Source organism: Engraulis encrasicolus, chromosome 19 (assembly GCF_034702125.1).
Source record: "Engraulis encrasicolus isolate BLACKSEA-1 chromosome 19, IST_EnEncr_1.0, whole genome shotgun sequence".
In the NCBI taxonomy this organism is placed as follows: Eukaryota; Metazoa; Chordata; class Actinopteri; order Clupeiformes; family Engraulidae; genus Engraulis; species Engraulis encrasicolus.
In genome coordinates, this window is record NC_085875.1 from 48,515,173 (window position 1) to 48,539,202 (window position 24,030).

Sequence of the window (24,030 nt, forward strand, 5' to 3'; positions counted from 1 at the left end):
TGTGAGAACAGCTGTGGAGTTCCTCTAACTCTGACCTGTGTGTCTTTTTTAAACACGTCAAACAACTCTGGACAGCACCGGATTGAGAAGGCCTGAGGCCCTAGGCTACAGGTTGCTGTAGGCCCCCATGGAAGGAACATTTCTTCACAGAACTACATAGACTGCATTATAATTTAAAACTAAAAGGGGTATTAATAAGATTTAAGTCTCTACCTGACACAGCAGTCTGAGTTATCAAAGCCTTATTTCATCACATTTCTGCATTTACAGTATGTTGATTTGTCCCCCTTTGGCCAACGGGGGGGCCCCTTGCAGGTGGGGTCCCCAAGGCTTGAGTCATATCTAGCCTGTGCGTTAATCAAGCCCTGCCTCTGGAAACTGCTTTTAGGTACTTAAGCTACTTTTTATACCTAATAATCCAATGCCTAATAACCCAACTCTAACGCTGGTTGCTTTTTCTTAATTCAGATAAACTATGAACATTGGTCATTTTGCAGCAACCTATTTATGTATTTATACTTTATACTTTATATATATATTCTATTCTATGGCCAGTGTGTTGGAGTTTTCACAGTGTTTCCTGATCAGCAACCTCCCGGGTCAATCAGCAACCTGCTAGGTCTGCATGTCATATTTAGGCTATATTATTTTTTACTCTGAAATCTCATACACGAGTATTGTGAAAACACAGTGATATGCTGAAGAGTTGAACCAATTTCTCTTTAGTATTTCGAAAATGAATCCAGGAGAGACAAGTTCACCAGTGTGCTGTCATGCGAAAGGTTATCTGACTTAAAATGAGAGGATTATTGGGGGGGGATTTCAGCTGCTCTCCAAATAGAGATGTCAAAGACAAAGCATCGGGTCTTTTTTTGTAATTAAAAAAATGCCACAGTTTCACTGTGTTTATTTTGCTTGCAGGGCTCAGTTCACAATGATGACACAACATGAGGTAGCCCTACAGTATTATTATTCTCATGAAAGTTATATGCAAATCACATGCCGCAGTTGATGACAGCAGGATAATGGCTACCGTCCATGTATACATTACCGCGAGCACGTCAGGCAATGGCACGCAGGCTACAGGAGGGATTTCAACATCGCCCTCAGGGTTGTCCCAGCCTCATCCTACTCCTCGTCCCAGCCTGTCTTTAGCGTTATAATAACAGGATGCAAGCCGTCATGAATGCTCACCGCATCAGACGTGTTCTTAAAGCACCAACACAAAGGGACTAAGGTTTTACCCCTCATGCTTACCTGTTCATGCCCCCAACCACAAGACGCGAGCGAGCGTTGTCACAGGGGGCTATTATCTCAAACTGACATGTTGATCTAGGGGGGTTGTCTGCAGTGGTTGGAGGTCAATGCAGAAGGTAGTTTGGACATTTCCTGGGAGACAAAATGTGTATTATTTACGTTCGTGCTCAGCAAATGGCTTACATTTGAAACTTGAAGGTTTTTTTTTAGGTGTGTGTGTGCGTGTGTGCGTGTGTGAGAGAGAGAGAGAGAGAGAGAGAGAGAGAGAGAGAGAGAGAGAGACAGACAGACAGAGACAGAGACATTTGACACAGGAGATGATCAAATCAATGTCTTATTTAAGTCATTTTCAAACATATTTTAGCTTTTATTGGTTTGGCATAATTGCAGTGCAACACATTTGTTCTCAAGATGTTATATTTACAACAATATTGTGCATTCCTGTTACTTTCAGTTGGGCTGCCAATTTTAGGATTTTCTTTCATGACACATACAGTACATTTTTTCAAGCACATTTTATTGCTTCACCACCGCCTGAGACTCCAAAATGAAGATTAGGAACCTTCTGCTTTCAGGCAAACTGAGAACCATGATACAGTACAGTACTGGGCATAAGCAGACTATGACAGGTAATAGAATCAATACCTGCGCTTTCACGGGCCCTTTAAAACCGATTAAATGTGTAAACTTATTAAATATGCATAGTAAACATGTATTGTTTAAACCCGTTTAAATGAAAGGTGTCTGTGTAAACGCGCCCAAAGAGTGGAGTGACTGTAAATGTCTGGAGTATTCCGGTTTCAATCAGACTAATATCAGTATTTGTTTTAAAAGAAGCTCTGGAATATTACACTACATCCACATGTGTGGAGGAGCGTTTCAGAATGAATAAAGGGTTTACATGACTCGTGCACAACCGAACACTGCCAGTATTCCGTTTAGAATTTAAATATTCCCTGCATTTCCTTCACCTTCACCGGAGCACTTCTTCACCTTTTTGCTTCTGACTGGTGATTTTTTTAGTGTTCACATTCACGGATCTAAGAGGTCCCTTTTCAGCCTTTTTGAACATTTTTTTCTTTTTTTCTGCTACCACCCTCTGCTTTGAAGGTTGTCCATTGTTAAGTCTCTTTGCTGGAATCTTCTTTGTCTTTGTCTTGCTCTGTGCCGTCCCTTTCTTTGCCGGAGGTTTCTGGGTGCGTGTGGGCACTTTGGCCTTGGGAGTTCTGAGCTTTGCGCTGGCCTTCATCAGGGTGATCTTCTTCACTTGCCGTAGGGGCTTGTGTTTGAAAAGAGTCTGGTTTGCATCAGCTTTTGCTGAAGTGGAGAGCAGAGTGTCCTTCTTCATCGGAGGTGAAGCACTTGTCTTCTTCGAAGTTGCTGAACGAATGTCGCCTTCAGGAAGGGCAGTGGATTCATGTTGACTTGTCACTTCTGCTTTGGTTGTGACTGTCTTCGTCTTTTTCTGTGGTGGTGATGTGAGCTTTTTCTTGGGGACCGTTTTGTTTAAAAATGTTGAACTTGAGAAGGTCGTTAGTAAAGTGTTGATATCTGTACGGAGTGGTTTAGATTTGCTTTTAGATATTGGGACAGAAGAACTCATGATAAATGGTGTGGTTTCATGTTGACTTGTCACTTGTGCTTTGGGTGTGACTGCTTTCTGTTTTTTCTGTGGTGGTGTGACCTTTCTCTGTGAGGTGGTTTTGTTAATAGATGCTGCATTTGAGAAGGGCATCAATGAAGTGTTGTTGCCCATAGGAAGTGGTGTAGTTTTGGTCTTAGATATTGGGAAAGAAGTACTTGTAATAAATGGTGTGGTTTCATATGGACTTGTCCCTTGTGCTTTGGGTGTGACTGTCATTTGCTTTTTCTGTGGTGGTGGTGTTGGGAACTTTCTCTTGGAGGGGGTTTTGTTAGTAGATGTTGCATTTGACAAGTGCGTTGATGAAGTGTTGTTGTCCATTGGAAGTATTGCCGTTTTGGTCTGAGATACTGGGATGGTGGTATATGTAATACGTGGAGAGGTTTGAGGTTGGCTTATTGTTGTGGGTTCTGTAATAGTGAGTGTCTCTTGTGGTGACAATGTAAGCTTTTCCTTGGAGGTGGTTTGGTTCATATATTTTGCATCTGAAGAGGTAGATAGTGAAGTATTACTCTCCATGAGAAGTGATGTTGTTTTGTTCTTATTTACGGATATGTTATTGCTTGAACTATGTTGACTGCTTTCACGCGAGCTTGCCACTTGTCCTTTGGTTGTGACTGCCTTCTGCTTTTTCTGTGGTGTTGTTGGGAGCTTTTTCCTGATCACAGTTTGGTCCATAGATATTGCATTTGAAGAGGTAGTTAGTTTGGTCCTGTTTTTGTTAGGGAGTGCTGTAGTTTTGATCTTAGTTGCTGGGTTTCTTGTAATGACTGGTGTGGTTTGAAGTTGACTTGTTCTGGGTGCTTTGGTTGTGAATTTTTTCGGCTTTTTAAGTGGAGGTCTTGTAGGCTTTTCATTCACGTCCAGCACAGTTACTGAAACAGAGGGATAAAATTAGATTTCACAGAATAGGGCACGTGCTTCCTTTACAATGCTCTCTTCAGAAATCTAAGGCTACATAAATTGACTCGATATAGACCTACGTTTGTACTGTAAACTAAATCTGACCTGAAATAGTTGACCTTTTGTGTCCTGCCACATTAAAGACTTTAGGAGCTATTTAAGAAATACTTTAACACACGGGATGTGGCAGAATAGTAATTTATGTTGTACAAGTTTTACAAATTCTAAAAGATTTTTATATGACAGTGAAAACAGACATTTTGTGGCAAATTTACAAATAATGTGTATGATAAAATTACTTTCTTTGTATGCTTCATATAATAATTGCTCATATAATAATTCTGTATGAGAAAACATCAAAAGGAGTAAATCATACATGGAATATATATCTTATACAAATATTTCTTAAAAGTTCTTAACCATTTTTGTCCATATGGGTAAACTCCATGTATTGCCAATCTTGTGGTAGTAAGCAGACAGCCTTCTATCAGGCAGTATCTATAATAATAATGCACTCATGAACACTCAAATTCTCAGTCGAATTGTAAGTCCAACTGAGCTATTCTAGTCACTCATTCTTCTCATGGCATTTTCAGTCAGACTAAAGGTTATGTAAGGACTTTAAGATCTAGACTCCTTACGAATGTCAACTTGGGCCATGGTCCTAGTCTTTGGCAACTAATAATAAGAAAGGCCTGTAGTTCAACAACACCACATAGATTCAACAATATCACATTTAACCCTGGACTTGTATTTTACTACCATCCAATGATATCCTCTCTCGGCATCTGTCCCCATGCTGATTCTATGCCCATTTGGATTCCCTAAAATATTCTAAGGTGGATTTATTGTGTTTATTTATTTATTCATGTATCGTTAGGGGTTATTTCATAGGGAGTGTGCACATTTGTGAAAATCATTAAATGCTCCCATGTGCATACGGCTGAATTAGTCAATGATAGGCTATTTATCTTTCACTATTTAGAGTATAAAATAAGTTCTATAGGTCCAACTCGCCAAGCAATAAAAACAGCCATGGAGACTTACGTTCTCTTGGATTGAAGGGCACTTTTTTGCCTCTGACTTTGACTGGAAGTGGCTTATATTTGCATTTTCCTGGAGGTGCTCTCCTGCATAGAAGAAGAACAAGTACAAGAAGGAGAGGAGGAAGAGGAAGAAGAAGAACAAGAAAAGAAAAAGAACACAGAAGGACAAAATACACAGGAAGATTCATTACTTAATAACAATGGGAAAAGTGTTTGTCTGTGAAAGGACAGTCACCCATGCCACGTCCACACACGCGTTGCGGAGCACGTAGCACGTAGTCTGATCATGTCACCTGACTGTAAATCAAAGATTATAGCAAAAGCTGCTCGAAATCCAATGACTGACCCCAAAACTTTGGCTGATTCTTCTTTCCACTTGTCTATTAAACCCATGCCTGCATGCAAGGATAAATTATAGCACAGGCCTACCGGGCCCAAACCCAGGGGCCCAAGAAAGAGTAAAGGGAGGTACTGAAAGGGGACAAGCTCCTGAATCCCCAATAACAATAGGGTCTCTAACATCTGGCCAGAAACACTAAATATTGTACAGATTAGCAACACCCATGGAGGGGGCCCTTTCTTGTTGTCTGACCCAGGGTCCCATGGAATCATATTGCGTGCCTGCCTGCTTGTGTATCATGTGGGAATGGCTTGCAGCTGGGAGGATGGTTTGATAATTATGGAGTGAGATGGAGCATCTGCTCAGCAGATCAGTGCACATGATAAGTGGAGTAAAAGGCTTTGTTGATGGGGGTGAAGCATGCAGGGAAATATCTTGCACGGGCAAGATGACAGCTTTTGCAGGATTATGCAATTTGCTGACTGTTCATTGACGCCATGATAGCTGGATATTAAACTACTAGACCTAATTATGAGGTCATTGGGATCATGAGAAGTCAAAGTCATTGGCCGGTGGACATGAATGATGAAATGCATTAGTTGACACGTTTGCAGGATTATGGGCAATTTGTTGACAATTCATTCAAGTCCTGACAACTGGACATTTAAATAATGAAAATCGTCATACAAACTTCAAGTAGTTTTGCAAAGGTACAAGCAATTTTGCATGATATGTTGACCACTGACATCTTGGTACTTGTGACTTGACTATAAATGACCAGAAGGTCATAGAGGTCAAGGAGTCAAGGCCATTGGATATCATCAAATCATCAAACATCAAAGACGTTAGTTTACAACATGCCACAATTTTGCAGGACATTATAATTATGTCAACTATTCATTGATGCACTTGAGGCTTAAAGGAATATCCTGTCCATTTTCAATATGTAGATGTATTGTTCAGTCTACTGTATCCTTGACTTGTCAGTACCTGAAAATATAGATCTTTTTTGTTTTGTTCAGCACAGAGCCATAGCTCTAGGCCTATCGGTTCAGCCCTTTCCGAGATCCTGGCTATTGTCATGGGGGCATGGTTTGTTTACGTACCGCTGTGTGGTGAAGTGTCTGCTAACCTAGCCAGGGCTCTAAATTAACACCAAATGCTGGTGAAATGTCAGTTTGGCTGGTAGAAAAGACCAGTTTACTAGCCACCCATTAGTGAGTGTGTGTTTGGCTAGTAAGATTAACACCTACGCCTAGTGGCATTAACATTTAACCTGGTGATGAAAAAAAGTTAATTTAGAGCCCTGAATCTGTCATAACTTTTGCAATTATACTGTCTTTTGGAGTGCTGTATGTGAAGACTTTGAAAGCCCCATGCCCCCATTAGAGAAGCCAGGATCTCAGAAAGGGCTTATCCATTGATTCTGCATTAGAACAAATATATAGACTAGAAATGCACCCAGAGTGTGCAGACCTCCACCAAGGACATTCAGTTTGTTTTTAGACACATACAACATTTGTGCAATGATTTGGTGTCATTTATGCAGGTTTATACACACCATTAGTGTATTCAGAGAATTCGACAGTGAAGTTGTAACCAAATTCTATCCTTTTTATAATTAGGCCTACCATGTCCTTAACACATTGAATACCGGCGGTGCTCACGGAATTATGTCGTAGAATACCAGCGTTCTAAGCCCTTTTTTACGTTTTTTTGTAGACTCACAGCTTATTATGTGATAGGGCCACTGAAATATGTTATGACTCGTTTGAAAGTGGAGACGCTGCCCTCTTAGTAGGTGAAAACTGTGTGTCTCTACGAGCTTTTATTGCCGAGTAAACCCACGCTAAACCGAAGTGGGTATCCATGGAATTCAGCTACAATCGGAGATATTGAGGTTTTTGTGAAGGGTGCGCTTCTTCAGAATGTGACGAGTTTGAAGGGGGATGAGTTGGTTTTAATCACAATTTGGTGCAAGGTTAGCTCTGACACACATCTTCCTGCACGTCAAGACACGCCTCCTGCTCTAAACCACTACGACACCGGCAATCAATGCCCTTCGAAATCCACGTTTTTCACACAGACTGAACACAAGCTCTTTGCACACATGCAGAAGGTCGGACATTTGCTAAAATAGTTCCCGATAACTCCCGAAATAATAGCCCAACATTGACAACAAATCCCAATGATATGATGCTTAGATGTAGCCCATCCGATCCATATGTAGCCATCTATGCTAGCTTCTGGCTTTTCACATACAGGAAGACAGTTCAACATAGGGGTGAATAATCAAATAAACTTATCTGGTTGGCGATCAAACTTCTAAATCGGAGCGCATTACTCCAATTACAATTCGGGTGCCATTTTGATCCAAGGAGCTGGTAAAGGTCTAGGTAGCAAGCCCAGAAAGTTCAAGATACTCCTGGCACGATATACAATGGTCTCTGTGTTTACCTATTGCGTGAAGTCAGACACAATACACGCTACCGATCGTGGGCTACTAGGGAAACAACAACATAGCACGATTCACGAATACGGCAGCACACCTCCTGCTCTGTCACACTACGACACCAGCAATCGATGCCCTTTGAAATCCCCGTTTTTCACGTGGACTGAACACAAACTCTTTGCACACAAGCAGAGGGCGAGACATTTGCTAAAATAGCTCACGATGACTCCCGAAATAATAGCCCAACATTGACAACAAATCCAAATGATATGATGCTTAGATGTAGCCTAGCCCATCCGATCCGAATCATATGCGGTGGCAGATGGACACTCCCAACTGAGATCGCTCCCGGACGTGTAGTCCCAGGTGTTTCTATCACTCACGGACGTGTAGTCCCACCCGGATCGATAGTCTGGCTAGTGGGAGCGAGCCGACAGGGGAGCGTCCTGCGTTGGGAGCGACAATCAGGGAATCATGATATGTAGCCATGCTAGCTTCTGGCTTCTCACATACAGGAAGACACAGAAACTTATCTTTTTGGCGATCAAACGTCCAAATCGGAGCGCATTACTGCAATCACATATCGGGTGCCATTTGGATCCAAGGATCTGGTAAAGGTCTAGCAAGTCCAGAAAGTTCAAGATACTCCAGGCACTATACAATGGTGTTTACCTATTGCGTGAAGTCAGAGACAACACATGCTACAGTGACCGTACTAGGGAAATCAATGCAGGCAGCGCGATAGGCGACATGGGTTGGCATCCAGACATCTTGGTAAGTTAAATTAAAATATCCAAATCATAACACTCAAACATCATAACAATCAAACAACTTTGGACTGCAAATGTTGTCATTTATGTCCATCACAGAGCTACCAAAATCACATATATTGTCCATTGAAGGGTGTAGATTCAAAATATGATATTTAAATGCAAAAACGTATTTTTGCGTTTTGGTATACAACGCATGGGCGTGAAAGACGCATTATTACGTCGTCGGTACTCAATGTGTTAATTAACTGTGGTCTGTTTAGTTCACCTGTGATTGTGGTATTGATGGTGGACTACCTATAGCATGACCAAGCACTTTGCCAACACAAGCCCAGGTAGTCCACCATTTCAAATTCGCGCGCTCCCGTGATGGGGATTCTGACGTAACTGCAACCCAAGAATTGTGAACTTTTGCTATATTGTGCACTGCGCAATACACTTATTGAAGGTCAGAAGTTGCTACATAGGCTATTGGTCACATTGTTATACGCATTTTTGATGATTGGCAGCATGCCTTTATTACCATTTAAAATGTCACAGCTAGGCTATCTCATCTCACATTTCAAAGATCAGTTAAGTGCAATTAGGCCTACAGCATATTGTCAGCATTAAGTGTGACATCCCTCTCAAAATGGTTGTTTAGTGTGCAATTTTAACAGTCCCGTGTAGCCTTGATATGCGGTGTGCGCAACAGGTAAACTAAACCTCAGCCCGCTTTGAGAAAGATTTGTAATCACACTCGAATAGAGCTGTTGCCTGTTAGTGAACGGGATAGCATAATGATTCTGACCAACGTGTATAGGCCTAGGCTCAAACAGCCACAGAAGGGAATAAGCATATTTTTTTGCCTACGAGGCACAACAACGTGCAAACAACAAACAATGTGCAGGACAAACACAGGCAACACACAAACCCAGGCGATCACATAACCTCCTTGGCGGAGGTAAATATACAATCAATGGGCTGAACAAATGGTGGTGTTGGGTTCTACCGACATGTGTGATCAATACAGCTGCATATTGAAATTGGCAGGAATTCTCCTCTAATTAGCAATGAGGTCTCCTCCAAAGTTAACTTAGTAGCCAATGGTAGCCTTAGTAGTAAACCACTAAATGATAAACACATTGCTCAGATTCACGTCAGATTAATGACACCCTGAGAGAGGGCACGTATAGCTTTCAAGCCAAGGACAAAAAGACGGCCTGACAGAGGACTTTAGAAGCTGACATTCCAAGATATTGAGGGAAAGGAATGTAAACCATGTGCTCAAATTACTCCAATGAGAGGCAGCAGCAACAGAAGAAGAGAAGCATATTGTCTTGCAGGTAAGATGACATATAGTCTAAGAGGACTTCTTTTTTTTACGTGACAGCCAACCTTGTTACAACACAATAATGTTATGATACGACTCAAATTAAGACGTATTAAAGGAAGCTGAGTTACAATAAATAGGGATGATGGGAGCGCAGGACCTTACACTGGTTGAGCTGTGTGAGTAACTATCCATCTGTGCTTTTTAACAAGCGCTTTATGCTGAGCGCTGAGCACTGAGCCAGGATCTTTAATAAAAGACATGTGTTAACCTGAGCCCCCTGGAATGATGAGCTACTCACCTACTAGAGCAGGCCAGCAGCAGCAGTAGTGTGTGTGTGTGTGTGTGTGTGTGTGTGTGTGTGTGTGTGTGTGTGTGTGTGTGTGTGTGTGTGTGTGTGTGTGTGTGTGTGGTGCCTCATGTGACAGCATTATTGAGCTCACTGTGTCTCTTTTGTGTATTTGTGACTTTTTGGGTTGCACCAGATTTATGATTTATATAAACGCCACAGAACAACTCAAAGCCAACAGACTTTGAATTGCATGGCAATGGGAAGGTCTATTTTATCACTTTTTCCATTTCATATAGGCCTATTTCATAATAGAGATTTACACAACAAAAAAATCACCTACGAGACTTTGAACCGCATTACAATGCCAAGGTATGTTTTTTTTTTAATTAACCGTTGTCATATACAATACTTTATAACTATGCCCACCTCATGCTGCGACTGGATAATGTCTCTGTCACATATGCTTTAAAAGCCTATTCCATAATCTGCAATGTTGTTTTATGAAATGTGTTGTGCTAAAACATGATTTATAGTCACCTTTATAGACAAAATAGATTTTACAAACATACCTGGAGGGGTCCATAAATTTGTATATTGTTCCAAAAGGAGACATGGCACTTGGATATGAGGTAGCCATGAAATACAGTTCACCTGAAAACAGGAGAGGAGAGACTATTTGAGCAATGTAAAACAAATAAACTATTCACACCCACAACTGCAGTACTACTTGATGATAATGAATCAGTGATTGATTAGCAACCTGGATTCAGAAGCTAAAATCCAGTGCCACATATTCTAAATGACCTGGTTTCATTCTCAAATGCCCCATTTGGACAAGCAACACCATGACATCAGGAATATCTGGCACTGCATTATAGCTTCTGAATCCAGGTCACCCATGACTGTTGATAATAAAAAAGCAACTACTATTGACCTGACCTGCTTCATCTTCTGCGAATGAGATGATGAACTTGTGATGGTGGTTGATGAGGCCAGGGAATGAGCAGGTCGTCGTGTCTCCCATGCATATGCTCTTCTCCTTCCAGGTCCCGGTTCCCCTGTCTTCTTGAAGGGCCATCAATCGACTACGAGGGACAAGAGGCAGCAAGGACAGGTTAGTGCACGGGCCTACCGGGCCTACTGTGCCCAGGCCCAGGCCCAGGCCAAGCGGACCCAAGGGGGCCCTGAAGCCCAAGCCACTACAAGATCAATATAAGTTTTAAAAATATTATGCGTCCCAAAATTCTACACTAAACCAACATTAGGGGGGGGGGGGGTTGTTGTCTGACCCAGGGGCCCATAGAATCATAATTCGTCCCCGTGTCAAGTGTCCCGGTTCCCCTGTCTTCTTGAAGGTCCATCAATCGGCTATGAGGGGCAAGAGCCAATCAGTGTCAAGTCGAGACCTATCGCTCTTCCCGGCGCAGCTGATTTACTGTGTCTGGATGGAAGCTCCACTGCATTCTTGCACAGTAGTAGCTGGCAAACACGCTAGGCTCATGTGTGACTGTACTTGTCTGTGACGTGCAATTTTGCATGCAATAGCAATAGCGTTGCCTTGCTTCTGGTGTGTCTTGCACTTTTTAAAAAAGGCTCTAGGCTTTCCAATACTGAGTCTGTGAAACAGGATCAAGCATTGTTAAACTTTATTGATCTATGCAAATGGGCTGTGCTACAGTAACAGTCATAAAACAGTATCATAAACACAAAGTGTTTTGGCAGATCGTTAAGGTTAACATACCCACTCATGAAGTCTCCAAAGATGTACAGTCCATTCAGGTTTGGGGATTCACACCCTCTGTATACATAACCGCCCGTTACTGATTTTCCAATGTGGTGTCCATAAGCAAATATGGGAAGGATGTCCTCTGGAGATTGAAGAGGAAAGTGGTTTGTATTAATCTAAAATATTTTTTTTCAAATTCTGACATATATTTTGATCCAACCACTTCAACATTAAAGGTCAGTTATAGCCAGAATATACAGTATAGTCAAAATGCCAGCTTATTAATACCGAATAAATATTAAAAAATCTTTTAGATCCCTTTCAGGCGCCATTGGGGCCTGCCCCCTTGCATGAGTGAGGCATAAATGCAAATTTGTTGTGTTTCACTAAAAGGACTAGTTTTTTTTGAATGGCTCTTTGAATGAAATGAGCCACTGTGATCCGGATCAAATCAAAGAGCCAGAGATCCCATCTCTAAGCCCCACTTCCCTGCCGGTTGACAAAGGCGCTGCTAAGGGTTTGGAGGCTCTAAATAAATAATAATAATGATAACAATCTACTAACTAATATATGTTTTGTAATGTAACTCATTATTTTTTATGACGTTTTTCAGTCAATCTCAGTTTAAGAGACCCCAATTTTGGGGGCAAAGTGGTTGTTGCTATATGCACTGGTAGGGGACACTCACTCAAGGAGGAGTTGTGGCACAGTTTGATGTCAAAGCACTCGAAGCCCTCCTTGGCCCTCCAGCCGTAGTTGCCCCCCTTCACGATGATGTCCACCTCCTCATATCGGTTCTGGCCCACGTCTCCGCAGATGATCCTGCCCCTGTGTGGTTCATGTTTTTCAGATTACATATCATTTGTATTTTTGGGATTTTTATATGAGGGTGAGATTTCAAGTAACAAGAAACATCACACTGAGATGCCAAAAACTCTCTCTCTAGGCCTGGGATGGGGGAATTAGCATATCTAAAGGGCTTTCAATTCTGCAGACCTCACCGAATGATGTTTGCCTGCCTGAATTATTGATATCCCACACCTGCCGTGGCCGCTGACGGGGTCTCCCCGATCCACGGAACAGCGCCACATGTTCCTCACGCCGTACGCGTACACCTCCGGCCGCGCGTCACGCTGCCCGATGAACGGGTTGTCGGGTGGGATCTTGTACGGTGCCCTGTGATTGTTAGTGTCGCTGCTGCTGCTGTCTACGTCAACGTCAATGCGCAACACTTTACCCAGAAGAGCACTCCTTGCAAGAGAAAGAGAGAAAATTGGTGTTTTAGCAGTAATATTCTACTTACTCTAGATAGGATTGTTGTTATATTCTGGATTGCATTTCTTTATTTTGTCATTAAAATGATGATTTTACTTAAATTGTGCATGATGCACTTTAAACTGTTAAAACACAGCCCCTGTTATAAACTGGCCCTGCTACCAGAATGGTAGTGACCAAGTAGTGACCATAATGTATTACTAAATGCTCTTTGTAATGCCGTTGCAGTGTAATAGAATGGTACTAAAAGTATTCTGAATGACAATTGCAGCATTCCTTTGGTGGAACACTGTGTATCATGAGAATTTTACTGTACAGCAATACATGCAAAAGAAAGGCATTGAGTTTTTTTTCTACAGTATTGGTGCTATATTTTAAATCAAGACAAGCAGAAGAAGCTGCTCTGAACAGAACGGTGGAGCCTCTTACTGCAAATGGGCCCATCGACGGGCCTATTCATTCTTTGCTGAAAACACTCAACCATTTCATCATAACAACATTGCAATGACAATGCAGAGTCTTAAAGTGATACTGTCCCGTTTTTGGAAATACGCTTATTTTACACCTCTCCTTGAGTTAAATGATTGAGTTATACCTTTCACCTGTACTTTCAACCGTTTTCTGAATATGGCAGTGAACATTTTACCTCTAAGCTACCAGTTAACATTGAGTCTTATGAGACCAGTTAGCCGCCAGCTGGTCTCATAGGACTCAATGTTAATTGCTAGCTTGGAGTTAAAATTTGCACTGCCATACTCAGAGAACGGCAGGAAGTACAGGAGAAAAGCAGCCTACAACTCAATCATTTTGCTCAAGGAGAGGTGTAAAATATGCTTATTTCCAAAAATTGGACAGTACCACTTTAAGTACGGTAACTGATTTAGACTTGGTCATTACCATTTTTGATGACAATAACGCTTTGACAGGGGCTCTGTGCTAAAGGGTTAACAGATCAGGTCAACGCTTGAATGACCTGAACCCTTGAATGAACAAAAAAGCTACAGTATTTCAGAATGCCAATTGTCAATCTGAATAATTTCACTGAATGTATGACTTCAAAAATAAGGCACGACAGGAGTGCTGCCCTTTCTTTTTTGAATTCATAAATTGATTTTTAGAATGAACACCCAGTTACGTTTACTTTTAGAGAATTGAGCGCTTAATACAAAGTTTACTCTCTACGGTATATGTTGCACAGGGCCGCTGGCAGCTTTTGCTGAGCCCAGGAAAAAGACATCTGAAAGGGCCCTTCCCAATACATACAATGCAATGGAGACCCAATTCCGGGCCCCCTATTTCCCTGAGCCCGAGACTACATACCCCTTTGTCTCCCCTGTCGGCGGGCCTGATGGTGCAATATCCTTACTTATTTTGAGCATTTCCAAACTTTCCGAAGGGGTCTCCGGCCTTCCCGCCATCGCCTGTAAATATATACAGGTATCCATCAAATCCGAAGAGCAGCTGTCCACCATTGTGGTTCGCAGCTGGTTCATCGATCTCCAGGATAACTCTGGAAAAGAGATCATAGAATAGTGTATACACAGTCATAAAAGCATAAACCCATGCCCTTGGATCACACAAGGAAGGAGATGCCAAGACTTACAGTAGATCTTCATCACATTCAAGCAACAGTACACCAAGTCTCTTGAATATTATATACATGGACATAAAGGCATAAAGCCATGCCCTCCAATCAAGCAACATTACACCATATTTTTTTAAATATAATATACAGTATGGATCCATAAAAGCCTAAAGCCATGCCCTCCGATCAAGTAAGGAGGAGATGCCAAGACTCCCCACTTACAATAGATCTTCATCACATCCTGGCAACATTACACCAGGTCTCATGAATATTATACACAGACATAAAGGCGTACATGCCCTTAGATCAAGCAACATTATACCAGTTTTCTTCTATATTTTATGCGCAACCATAAAAGCGTGAAGCCATGCCCAATCCGGCAAGCAGAGGAGGGCCAAGAATCCCGACTTAGATCTTCAAGGCAACATTAGACCTGGCCATGTAAGCCTACTGCATGGCTACAGTACTGAATTCATTTGATAAGAAAAACAGATTGACAACAGGATTCATTTACTTTTATTTTGTGAAATCTGACGACCTAAAGCCTCAAACTGCATACATTATAGTCGTATAGTTTCCAATATCAATTGTTGGTTTATAGTCCTGTTGTAATAAAATTCTACTATTGAACAGTGTGTGTGTGTGTGTGTGTGTGTGTGTGTGTGTGTGTGTGTGTGTGTGTGTGTGTGTGTGTGTGTGTGTGTGTGTGTGTGTGTGTGTGTGTGTGTGTGTGTGTGTGCGCGTGTGTGTGTGTGCGTGCGTGCGTGTGTTGGTGTGTCTATAATAACTAACCTCTCTGAGTTGTGGTCGGCTCTGTTCATATCTTGTGCAGACACCCTCATCTCACTAATGCGGATCCTCTCCAGGCTGCCGTGGACGATGATGGAATAGTATATGTAGAACAGCCCGTTGCTGCGGTAACGGGGATGGAAGGCCAGGCCTAGGAACCCCCTCTCGTCCCCAAGCCAGGGCGTGGTGAACACCTCCCCGCTCAGGTCCAGAAAAGGCTGCTCGACGCGGCTGCCGTCCCGCAGGTACACCCACACGAAGCCCACCTGCTCCGCCACAAACATGCGGTGCGTCTCGTCGCCGCTGTGGAGCATCAGCACCTGCAATGAGGGAAATTATTCAAGATCCAATATTTATTTGATTACATCTCATTATAGGTGTATAAGAGAGTAAAATCCTCCGCATCAGAACCTGCAAAATGGTGAAAAATGTGGTAACAGTCACCATTTCCCAATGTCAAGTGTATGAGCCTTGGTAGTGTGTCAGCCTAATTAGTCACGGCCAGTGATTGGACACTCCGTAGAGTTCACCAAAGAGTATCCAATTACTGGCTGTGATTACGAAGGCTGAAACACTTCGAAGGGTGCACACTAGACATTGAAAAACGGCCACTTTACTTGACACTGGCGTCATACGTATGACGCAACAGGGTCATAATAGTGTCACAACAGTGTCATGACACAGTGATGGCCGAATCACACACATGATGTCAATGTCATAAACGTCTTATGGTAATGAAAAGTTGAAATTATTAGGGCTGTGTCTGTACCAATACCAACTGTCACTTAATGACAAAGTCATAAAATATTTATGAGCACCTGCAAGATCCTTCAAGATTCAAGATTTATTTTATTACATCTCATTATAGGTGTGTAGGAGAGTAAAATTCTTCGTTTTTGTCTCCTCAAAAGATAATGAGTGGAAGGTTGCACATTCAAGTCCTGCACCAGTAAGAAGTATTCACACTCTGCTGAGGGACCCCTTGAGCAAGCCACCTGACCCCACATTGCTCCAGGGACTGTAACCCTGGTCTGTACTCTGTACCTTTGCTACTGCAATTTGCTTTGCCTCTAAGTATCATAATGTAATGAAATGGTGCAATTTTAGGATGACTTCTATGGGATTCTATGAGATTTCTATGGCACAGGACCCATGTCTTCCACCTGGTAACAATAAAAGAACCCCCACTTTGCTCAGGCCAAACATGTCATTATTTTAATGACAAATTGGCTGTGAAATCAAGAATATCCCTTGTCCGTAGAGATCCCTGATTTCCAACTGTTACGTCTGGTTATCTGACTGTTTGTGAGTCCATCACTGTTGCTTTCAAAATGATGACATGGCTTTAAATTACACTTAGCAGACACTTTTATCCAAAGCGACTTACAGTTATTTACAGGATATTGGTTACCGTACCTGGAGCAATGTGGGGTTAGGTGCCTTGCTCAAGGGCACCTTTGAAGGGGTTGGTAAGGGTGGGGATTGAACCTGCAACCCTCTGATCTACACTCTAACTCCCTATCCATTACACCACAGCTGCCCACAGTACTGTAAGCAACTCTTACAGCAGCATTGTTACTGCTCAATGATGCAATGTTACAGATGTTGGCGAGGCAACTTCCCACCAATAATAGGCTATACAGTTTGCTATCAGAATAACTTGGATCAGCACAGATACATTTTTGCCATCCTTTCGGCAGAACATTTTGAGGCAGTCATACTGTATTGATTCCTGGGAACATTCTTCAAGAAGTTTCCACATAGATGTTTCTTTTCAACCCAGATCATGTGGCATAAACATCTCCTGATTGCAAGGTAAATGCAGTGTTTTGTTTACAGCCCCTGGAGCAGTGGGGGATTAGGTGCCTTGCTCAACTTCAGCCATGGATTTACTGTATGTGTATGTGTAGGGAGGCCACACACATTGTACCTACTAACATGGCTGGGACTCGAACCTGCAACCCTCTGATCCTATACTAACCAGAGCCATGGAAGTAAGACCAATCCCACTGATCTCTGTTGTCCATTTTTACACAAAGATGGGCACTCATGGAGCTAATAGTGTAGGCTAGTTCCAAAATAGTTCCAGGAAGTCACAACAAACACAGGCAGCAGCTGGTCCTAATTACAACACATATTTACTGTAAAAAAACAAAACATAAACAGACACAATCTCCTGGTTCAAATCTAATCCCCAACCAAATAACACCAATGCTATAGCCTGGGAAATCCCATGCTGCTTTGCACAATTGTTCCGATCTGAAAGACAGCATAGAATCTACCCCTCAGCAAGGGGACCAGATCTTGGGCTCCAATCAGAGAGCGGGGAAGTGTGGAAAGGCGATGACTACAGTTAGTTTGAATAGATACAACTGACAGGATTAGTTATGACTATGTATGCCAAATGATACACATTCGTAACGCCCAATAAACAGCCGTCGTCGTAAACCACACCCCCCGGCCTACGGGATTTAAAGCAGGTCTCCTCCTTATCTCACATGTGACTATGTCTGGTGGTAATGCTATGCAATGCTCACATACTGGGTTTCTCAGTCCGTTGGCAACTTCCGTCAGGCAGAGCTGAAGACACCCTGTGGGGTCCTGGGTGACCTTGCCTAGGTTGGTGGAGAGGTAGTTGTTCTGCAGCACATTGGGGTAGCAGTAGTCCTTGTCGGGCAGGTCAACCAGGCTACAGAAGGTGATGCTGCCCTTGGCCGAAGCCTCCTGCAGGGCCTTGCTGTAAGGTAAGGTAAGGTAAGGTAAGGTAAGGTAAGGTAAGGTAAGGTAAGGTAAGGTAAGGTAAGGTAAGGTGAGGTGAGGTGAGGTAAGGTGACTATTTATACCCCAAGGTAGATTTGGTTGCAGGTAAAAGTGGTAAAATCGTACACAAAACAGTACAATACCCACGCCAATAAAGTAAACACTTGCACAAACAACGCAATACTAATGACACTAACATAAGACAGTGACAAATCCAAACAAGGACAACAAAAACAGAAAATAACGAGCAGACAAGTGCTCCAGGCAAGGATTTAGAGAAATAAATAAATCAATAATTAGATGGATGTGCTGTTGAGTGCTTAAATTGCAGAAGTGACCTGTCCGTCAGGTGCCTGATCAGGGAGCCACATTTGGCGTGGAGCTGCTGGCAATAGGGAAAGCACAGGCCGGGGATCTCCCGTACAGGTGTATAGGGATTCTCAGCATCAAACAGGTGGGCTGCGTACGGGGAGCACTCCTGTCAAGACAAAAATGATTGTTAACACGTTATAATAAGGGATGCATGAAAAGCATTATAAAGACTTGAATGGTTAATAGATAAGCAATGATGAACAAAACATTAACAAATATTTTTTTATTTTTTTATTTACTAAGTTTTATTAATGCTTTATGGAATATATACAAATAATACATATATACATATGACATACAAACCTTTCAAAAGAGTATTTTTTATTTATTAAAAATTGAATGTTTGACAAAAAAAATCTTACCTATAAAATATTAGCATAACATTTCCCACTCATTTACAAAATGAGTGGGGGGGAGCTCGGGGCTAATGCGCTGTACCATTACACTGGGGACCTGGGTTCGATTCCGCCAAGACCATATCCTTTCCCTTCTCCATCTTTCTCTCGCACTCATTTCCTGTCACCATCTTCTACTGTCTATCTCAATAAAGGCTACAACGCCCAAAAAACACAACTACTGAATGAAGACAACAAACAAACACAATACAAACTTAAATTTAACCTTATACGTTTGGAGTGAGGTTCTGGCTATTCTCATTTTACCACCTTTGAAAATAGTCTGGAAAAGAGAATAAAATCAAACAAGTGTCATGCCTGTTAAGAGGCTCTGTAGTCAGCGGCAGGAAGTTGCTATTGACTGAACTCTATAGCCAGGAGGCAAAAGTCAGACTAACCATTTTGTGCCTTGTAAAAGAACATGATATCCGTATGGCCTCCATCCTCATAATAATAATGTCGGTCATTATATCTCTGAGGCCCCCCAACACAGACTATATAATTATAACCCACTACACTGTTGGGCCTATTACCAACTTTCTTTATCTCAGTAGTTCCCAAACTTTTTCAGCGGGGACCCCCTTTTGGGCTTAAGAATATGTTTGCAACTCCCCACCCACCATAGTCTTGGCAATGAATTTCTAGTAATATTAGCGGGAAAATCTAACCATATGGACAAATTGTTTTTGTCCATTAATAATGCTAGATTTTCCTTCAATTGTCTGTCCGCTAATATTGCTAGAAATCCACAGGACAACAAATCCATCTATTAACCATACAAGTGAATACTGTTGCTAACCAAATTACAGAGTTACGTTACTTGTTAGCTATTAAACTGGGGGTTTCCTGTTCTAAGGCAATGCCCCTTTTGTCCGAGATCCCCCTTTAGTACCCCCAGTCCGCTAATATTGCTAGAAATCTACAGGACAACAAATCCATCTATTAACCATACAAGTGAATACTGTTGCGTGTGATGTTACGTGTTAGCTGTTAAACTGGGGGTTTCCTGTTTTAAGGCAATGCCCCTTTTGTCCGGGATCCCCCTTTAGTACCCCCAGTCCCCCACCCATGACCCTCAGTTTGAGAACCACTTTACCTCACCTTACGGCGACCCTGAATACACCTCTCTTTTCTAAGAGCCTGTCTGGAGCAGACAAGTAAGGATCTAGTGGGATGGGCTTTACTAAAGTGAAACTTACCTCATTTCTACACCAATGTAGGCTACACCAAAAACAATAATGACGATAACTTGTTATGCCAAATTTTGTGTCACTGTTGGAGATGCAATGTCAAATCAGGGGTCACCTTATTTGGCCCTCAAGATCATTTCAAATGTGTGCAAGAGTTGGCCCACATACACCATTGAGTTTAGGCCAAGTAAAATCCAGTACAATGGCACAAAAAAGTACATCAATGGTGATATCTCCTACTGAGACTATTTGTACGTGCATGCACACTCTATCCATCTTTAAAAAAAATACATATGATATAAGAGTTCGGCCGAGACTTTCATTTTGTACCACTGTGAATTGGAGTTTGACATCCCTCTCCTATGCCTATTTAAATGACCTTTATCCAACAGATGGTGTAAGTGACACCTTGGGTCCTCTTCTCAGCCTAGATGCACTGCACTACACTGCCACAGAAACAATCAAGATCAGCATAGGCGTGCACAGATAGAGAAGAGGTGGTGCTAAAGCACCTGCCCCTTTGCCCTGCTGTACAAAAAAAATGTCCTTTTTTGTCTCAATGTACTGGTCCATGTTGAAATGATCATCATGCTTGATAATGAAAAGCATGTGACAATAATGCTCTGATATAATACATGGCCTATATGGCCTAGTGAGACAGCTGGAAGTTCCACATGCCCCTCTCTCGCCCTCAAGCACCTGCCCCCTAAAGTGTCTGTGCATCAGAAATAATAATTGAATTAATTATAGGCCTATATTCACGATATGACATATGAGTTAAATCGTTTATAAAAGACTTGTATATGAGAGTCTAACAGTGGAGTCAAACGTAAGAGTAACATTTTCAGATGGCCAGCATAATTTCAGCTCAACAACAGCAAGTCGATTACTCACACTTTCTGCTCCAGGGCTCCAGGTGCAAGCAGTGTTCAATAGTTGTTCACATTCCAGTGTTGATAAAAATATTGAGTAAAATGAACTTTAAAAATGTACCACTTGAAAATGTACCACTTGGAAATGTATGCAAGATGTTTTCAGGAAACTTGTGCTGACTTTAGTTCAAAGGTGCACCGTGTAATGTTGTTAGCAGTTTTTTTTTTTTTAAGAATTGTGAAATGTTAAAATTTTCACAAATACTTGCACCACCACCAAATTCTAAGTATTATTTTTGACTGGGAAAATTCCACTTTTCATACATAAAAAGGTGGATCTCCTCCACCATTTTGAATTTCCAGGAGATAAATAGATATTAATGGCAAAACGTACTTTCCTTATGGTCATACTAGTAAATATTAGGCTACTATTTAGTAAATATTCATGACAATTTGGCAATAGGCAGCACAGTGTCTTTTTAAAAATATATATTTTTTTGGGGGAGCCTTTATGCCTTTCATTGACAGGACAGTCGAAGATGGTGACAGGAAGCGAATGGGACAGAGAGACAGGGGAGGATCAGGAAATGACCCCGGCCGGACTCGAACCGGGGTCCCTGTGGGTGGGCATGCAAGCCCAAATGTGGGGGTCTTAGAGGCAGCACAATTTCAATGAGCAGTATAGTTGCAATACCTTCTCTGGCCACCATCCTACACAGCGCACCTTTAACGAAGGTGAAAATGAGCCTGTCTTGTGTGCAGATCAAGAGAGGAATCTGATTATTTCCAGGAAATTGTCAACTGTTCCAGTTATAGACTACAACATATGATAAGCTCACAGCCGTCTAAAAAAATAAAAAATAGCCTTTTGAATAGCATAAACGATTGAACACATAGCAGGTAGGGTACCCAACATACAGGTAAATATCACCGATAATTTACTGTACTTTGAAATGATGAATATTTTTTTATCCCATTCAATTATTTCTCATTAATTAACAATACTGGCAAAATCATATAACAGGTTTTTCCCTCACACGCGTGCGTAATTACGCACACGTGTACAGACATGCAGGGGAGAAAGGGGGCTGCTAGTATAACAACAAAGCACCGACAAAAAAACAAACGAAATTGTACATTTGCTGCACACAACAAATAGCAAATAATTAGTTACCTGGCACATAACGTCTTTCAGTAAATCACCACAGCGCTCATACTCTTCATCGGTAACTAAATCCATCAGGTCCCAGTACCTTTCCGCAATGATGCTGTCCGTATCTTGATCACAACATCCGAATGCATCGTAGTGATTGCAAAATTCCAAGTGAGTGGTAGGCTTGAACGGTGGCTGAAAGTCTAAGCACTGTGGATGGCAAGACGTCTGTAACACCAAGGTGAAAACAGTGAGTGTGGCTAGAGTTGCGGTCGTGGCGTGGATCTTCTGGTCACTGCGAGACCTGCGTAAACCCGCACCTTGGATCCCATGAGATTCCTCCTTAGTCATTTTGCTGTCTGCATAGACACACACCGGGTAAGATATACAAACCCCAGACATGTGTGTTTGCATGTGAGTGCGCGCGCTTGTCTCTCTGTGCCTATGTGGTGCGCACGAGCGCGTATGAAGCCTGAAGTGTGCGTGCGTGCGTGCGTGCGTAGCGTGACCTGTTAACTTCGGAGACTAGGATAAAAAGGGGATAACGATAACCCAAAGCTATTGCACCGTGGTATTTTTTGTACTTTCAGTAGTACTTACAAAACCCAGAAGTAAAGCTGAAACAGTCAACAAAATAAGTGCTACAGTATTAGAGTTTATTTTATTCAGTATTTTATTTTATTAATTTATTAAGTTTATTTGTCAGGCACAATTAACTTAACATTGTTGCAATTGCAATCATGGCATGGCAAGGCCATGGCAAAGCTTGTGTATATATACCATGTACTATATACATGTATATGTATAGGCCGTATATGTATATGTATATGTATATGTATATGTATATGTATATGTATATGTATATGTATATGTACAGTATATGTATATATGTATATGTATACATAGATTATATGTATACAGTATATGTATGGTGAGATTTTAAGAAACTTAAATATGTGTGACTTTAAAACGTGCCCAGTGTGTCTTAAATAGTGAGAGTAAGACCTAAGAAGACAAGACTATAAATCTAACATGATCCTATATTGTTAACAGATGAAAGCAGCACTTTCAGATGTTAAGTGGCATTTGACCAGATGGCGTGTATGGATCATGTCCAATTGGGCTAGTCATGACTCTAGAGTCAGCGCATTCTCATGAGTAATGCCAGAAATGACTTTTGAAAAATTCAGTCTGGCTCAGTCAGTATTTGTGATGACGTCTATACGCAGTTGTTTGTCTCCGCACATCCAGCTCATTGTGGCGATGCAGTCTGCTCAGCAGAATTACCACCAGGGGTTTAACGCTCATATGATGAACTGTCATAAATGCAAAACAGATTTCATGCTCACGTCATTTTTAATTATTACATTATTTGGGTTTCACACGTATTGTGTAACAGCAACTGATCAGTGAGAGCAGTGACAGTGATCAGTGACAGTCTCCATGGCATAGGAAAATGGCTGACAACCTTTTTTGAACAAACACCCCCTTGACCTCATCATAAACCTTCCAACGCCCCCTTGATCTAATCATAAGCCTACCAACGCCTCCCTTGGCATTTAAAAAAAAAAGCCTATTGCCCCCCAATGGCAACCGAGCCCTGGAGAGCCACCATTGAGAAACGCTAGCACGGACTTAGGCTGCCTAAGGGTTCCCGATACCAAAGGGACGTTGAACTTGCGTTAATTATCACAAAACAACACCGTTGATTCAATGTCCCTTTACTATCACGGGTATCTCTGGTGTTATCAAGACAATCTATCAGGAAAGCAAAAGTGAAAGCCCACCTGGGAAACTCCAAATCCCATTGTTATTGTGACACAGCACGCCACAGCACACAAGTGCACACAATTCAATTGCATTTATGCCTCACCCGTGCAAGGGGGCAGCCCCCAATGA

The 24,030-nt window shown here is 41.9% G+C and overlaps 1 protein-coding gene across 1 annotated transcript; it reads right to left on the bottom strand.

The window, feature by feature from the left end:
* Nucleotides 1-1,635: 1,635 nt before the first annotated feature.
* On the bottom strand, nucleotides 1,636-22,486 carry hhipl2 (HHIP-like 2). The gene is made up of 12 exons (XM_063224274.1): nucleotides 22,153-22,486; nucleotides 18,488-18,627; nucleotides 17,931-18,126; nucleotides 15,393-15,709; nucleotides 14,382-14,525; nucleotides 12,782-12,991; nucleotides 12,429-12,568; nucleotides 11,756-11,882; nucleotides 10,954-11,099; nucleotides 10,584-10,665; nucleotides 4,850-4,932; nucleotides 1,636-3,774 (listed from the first exon to the last, which is right to left on the bottom strand). Exons 1-12 carry the CDS (start codon nucleotides 22,480-22,482, stop codon nucleotides 2,231-2,233), a joined length of 3,459 nt encoding a protein of 1,152 aa, XP_063080344.1. The 5' UTR covers nucleotides 22,483-22,486; the 3' UTR covers nucleotides 1,636-2,230.
* Nucleotides 22,487-24,030: the final 1,544 nt, after the last annotated feature.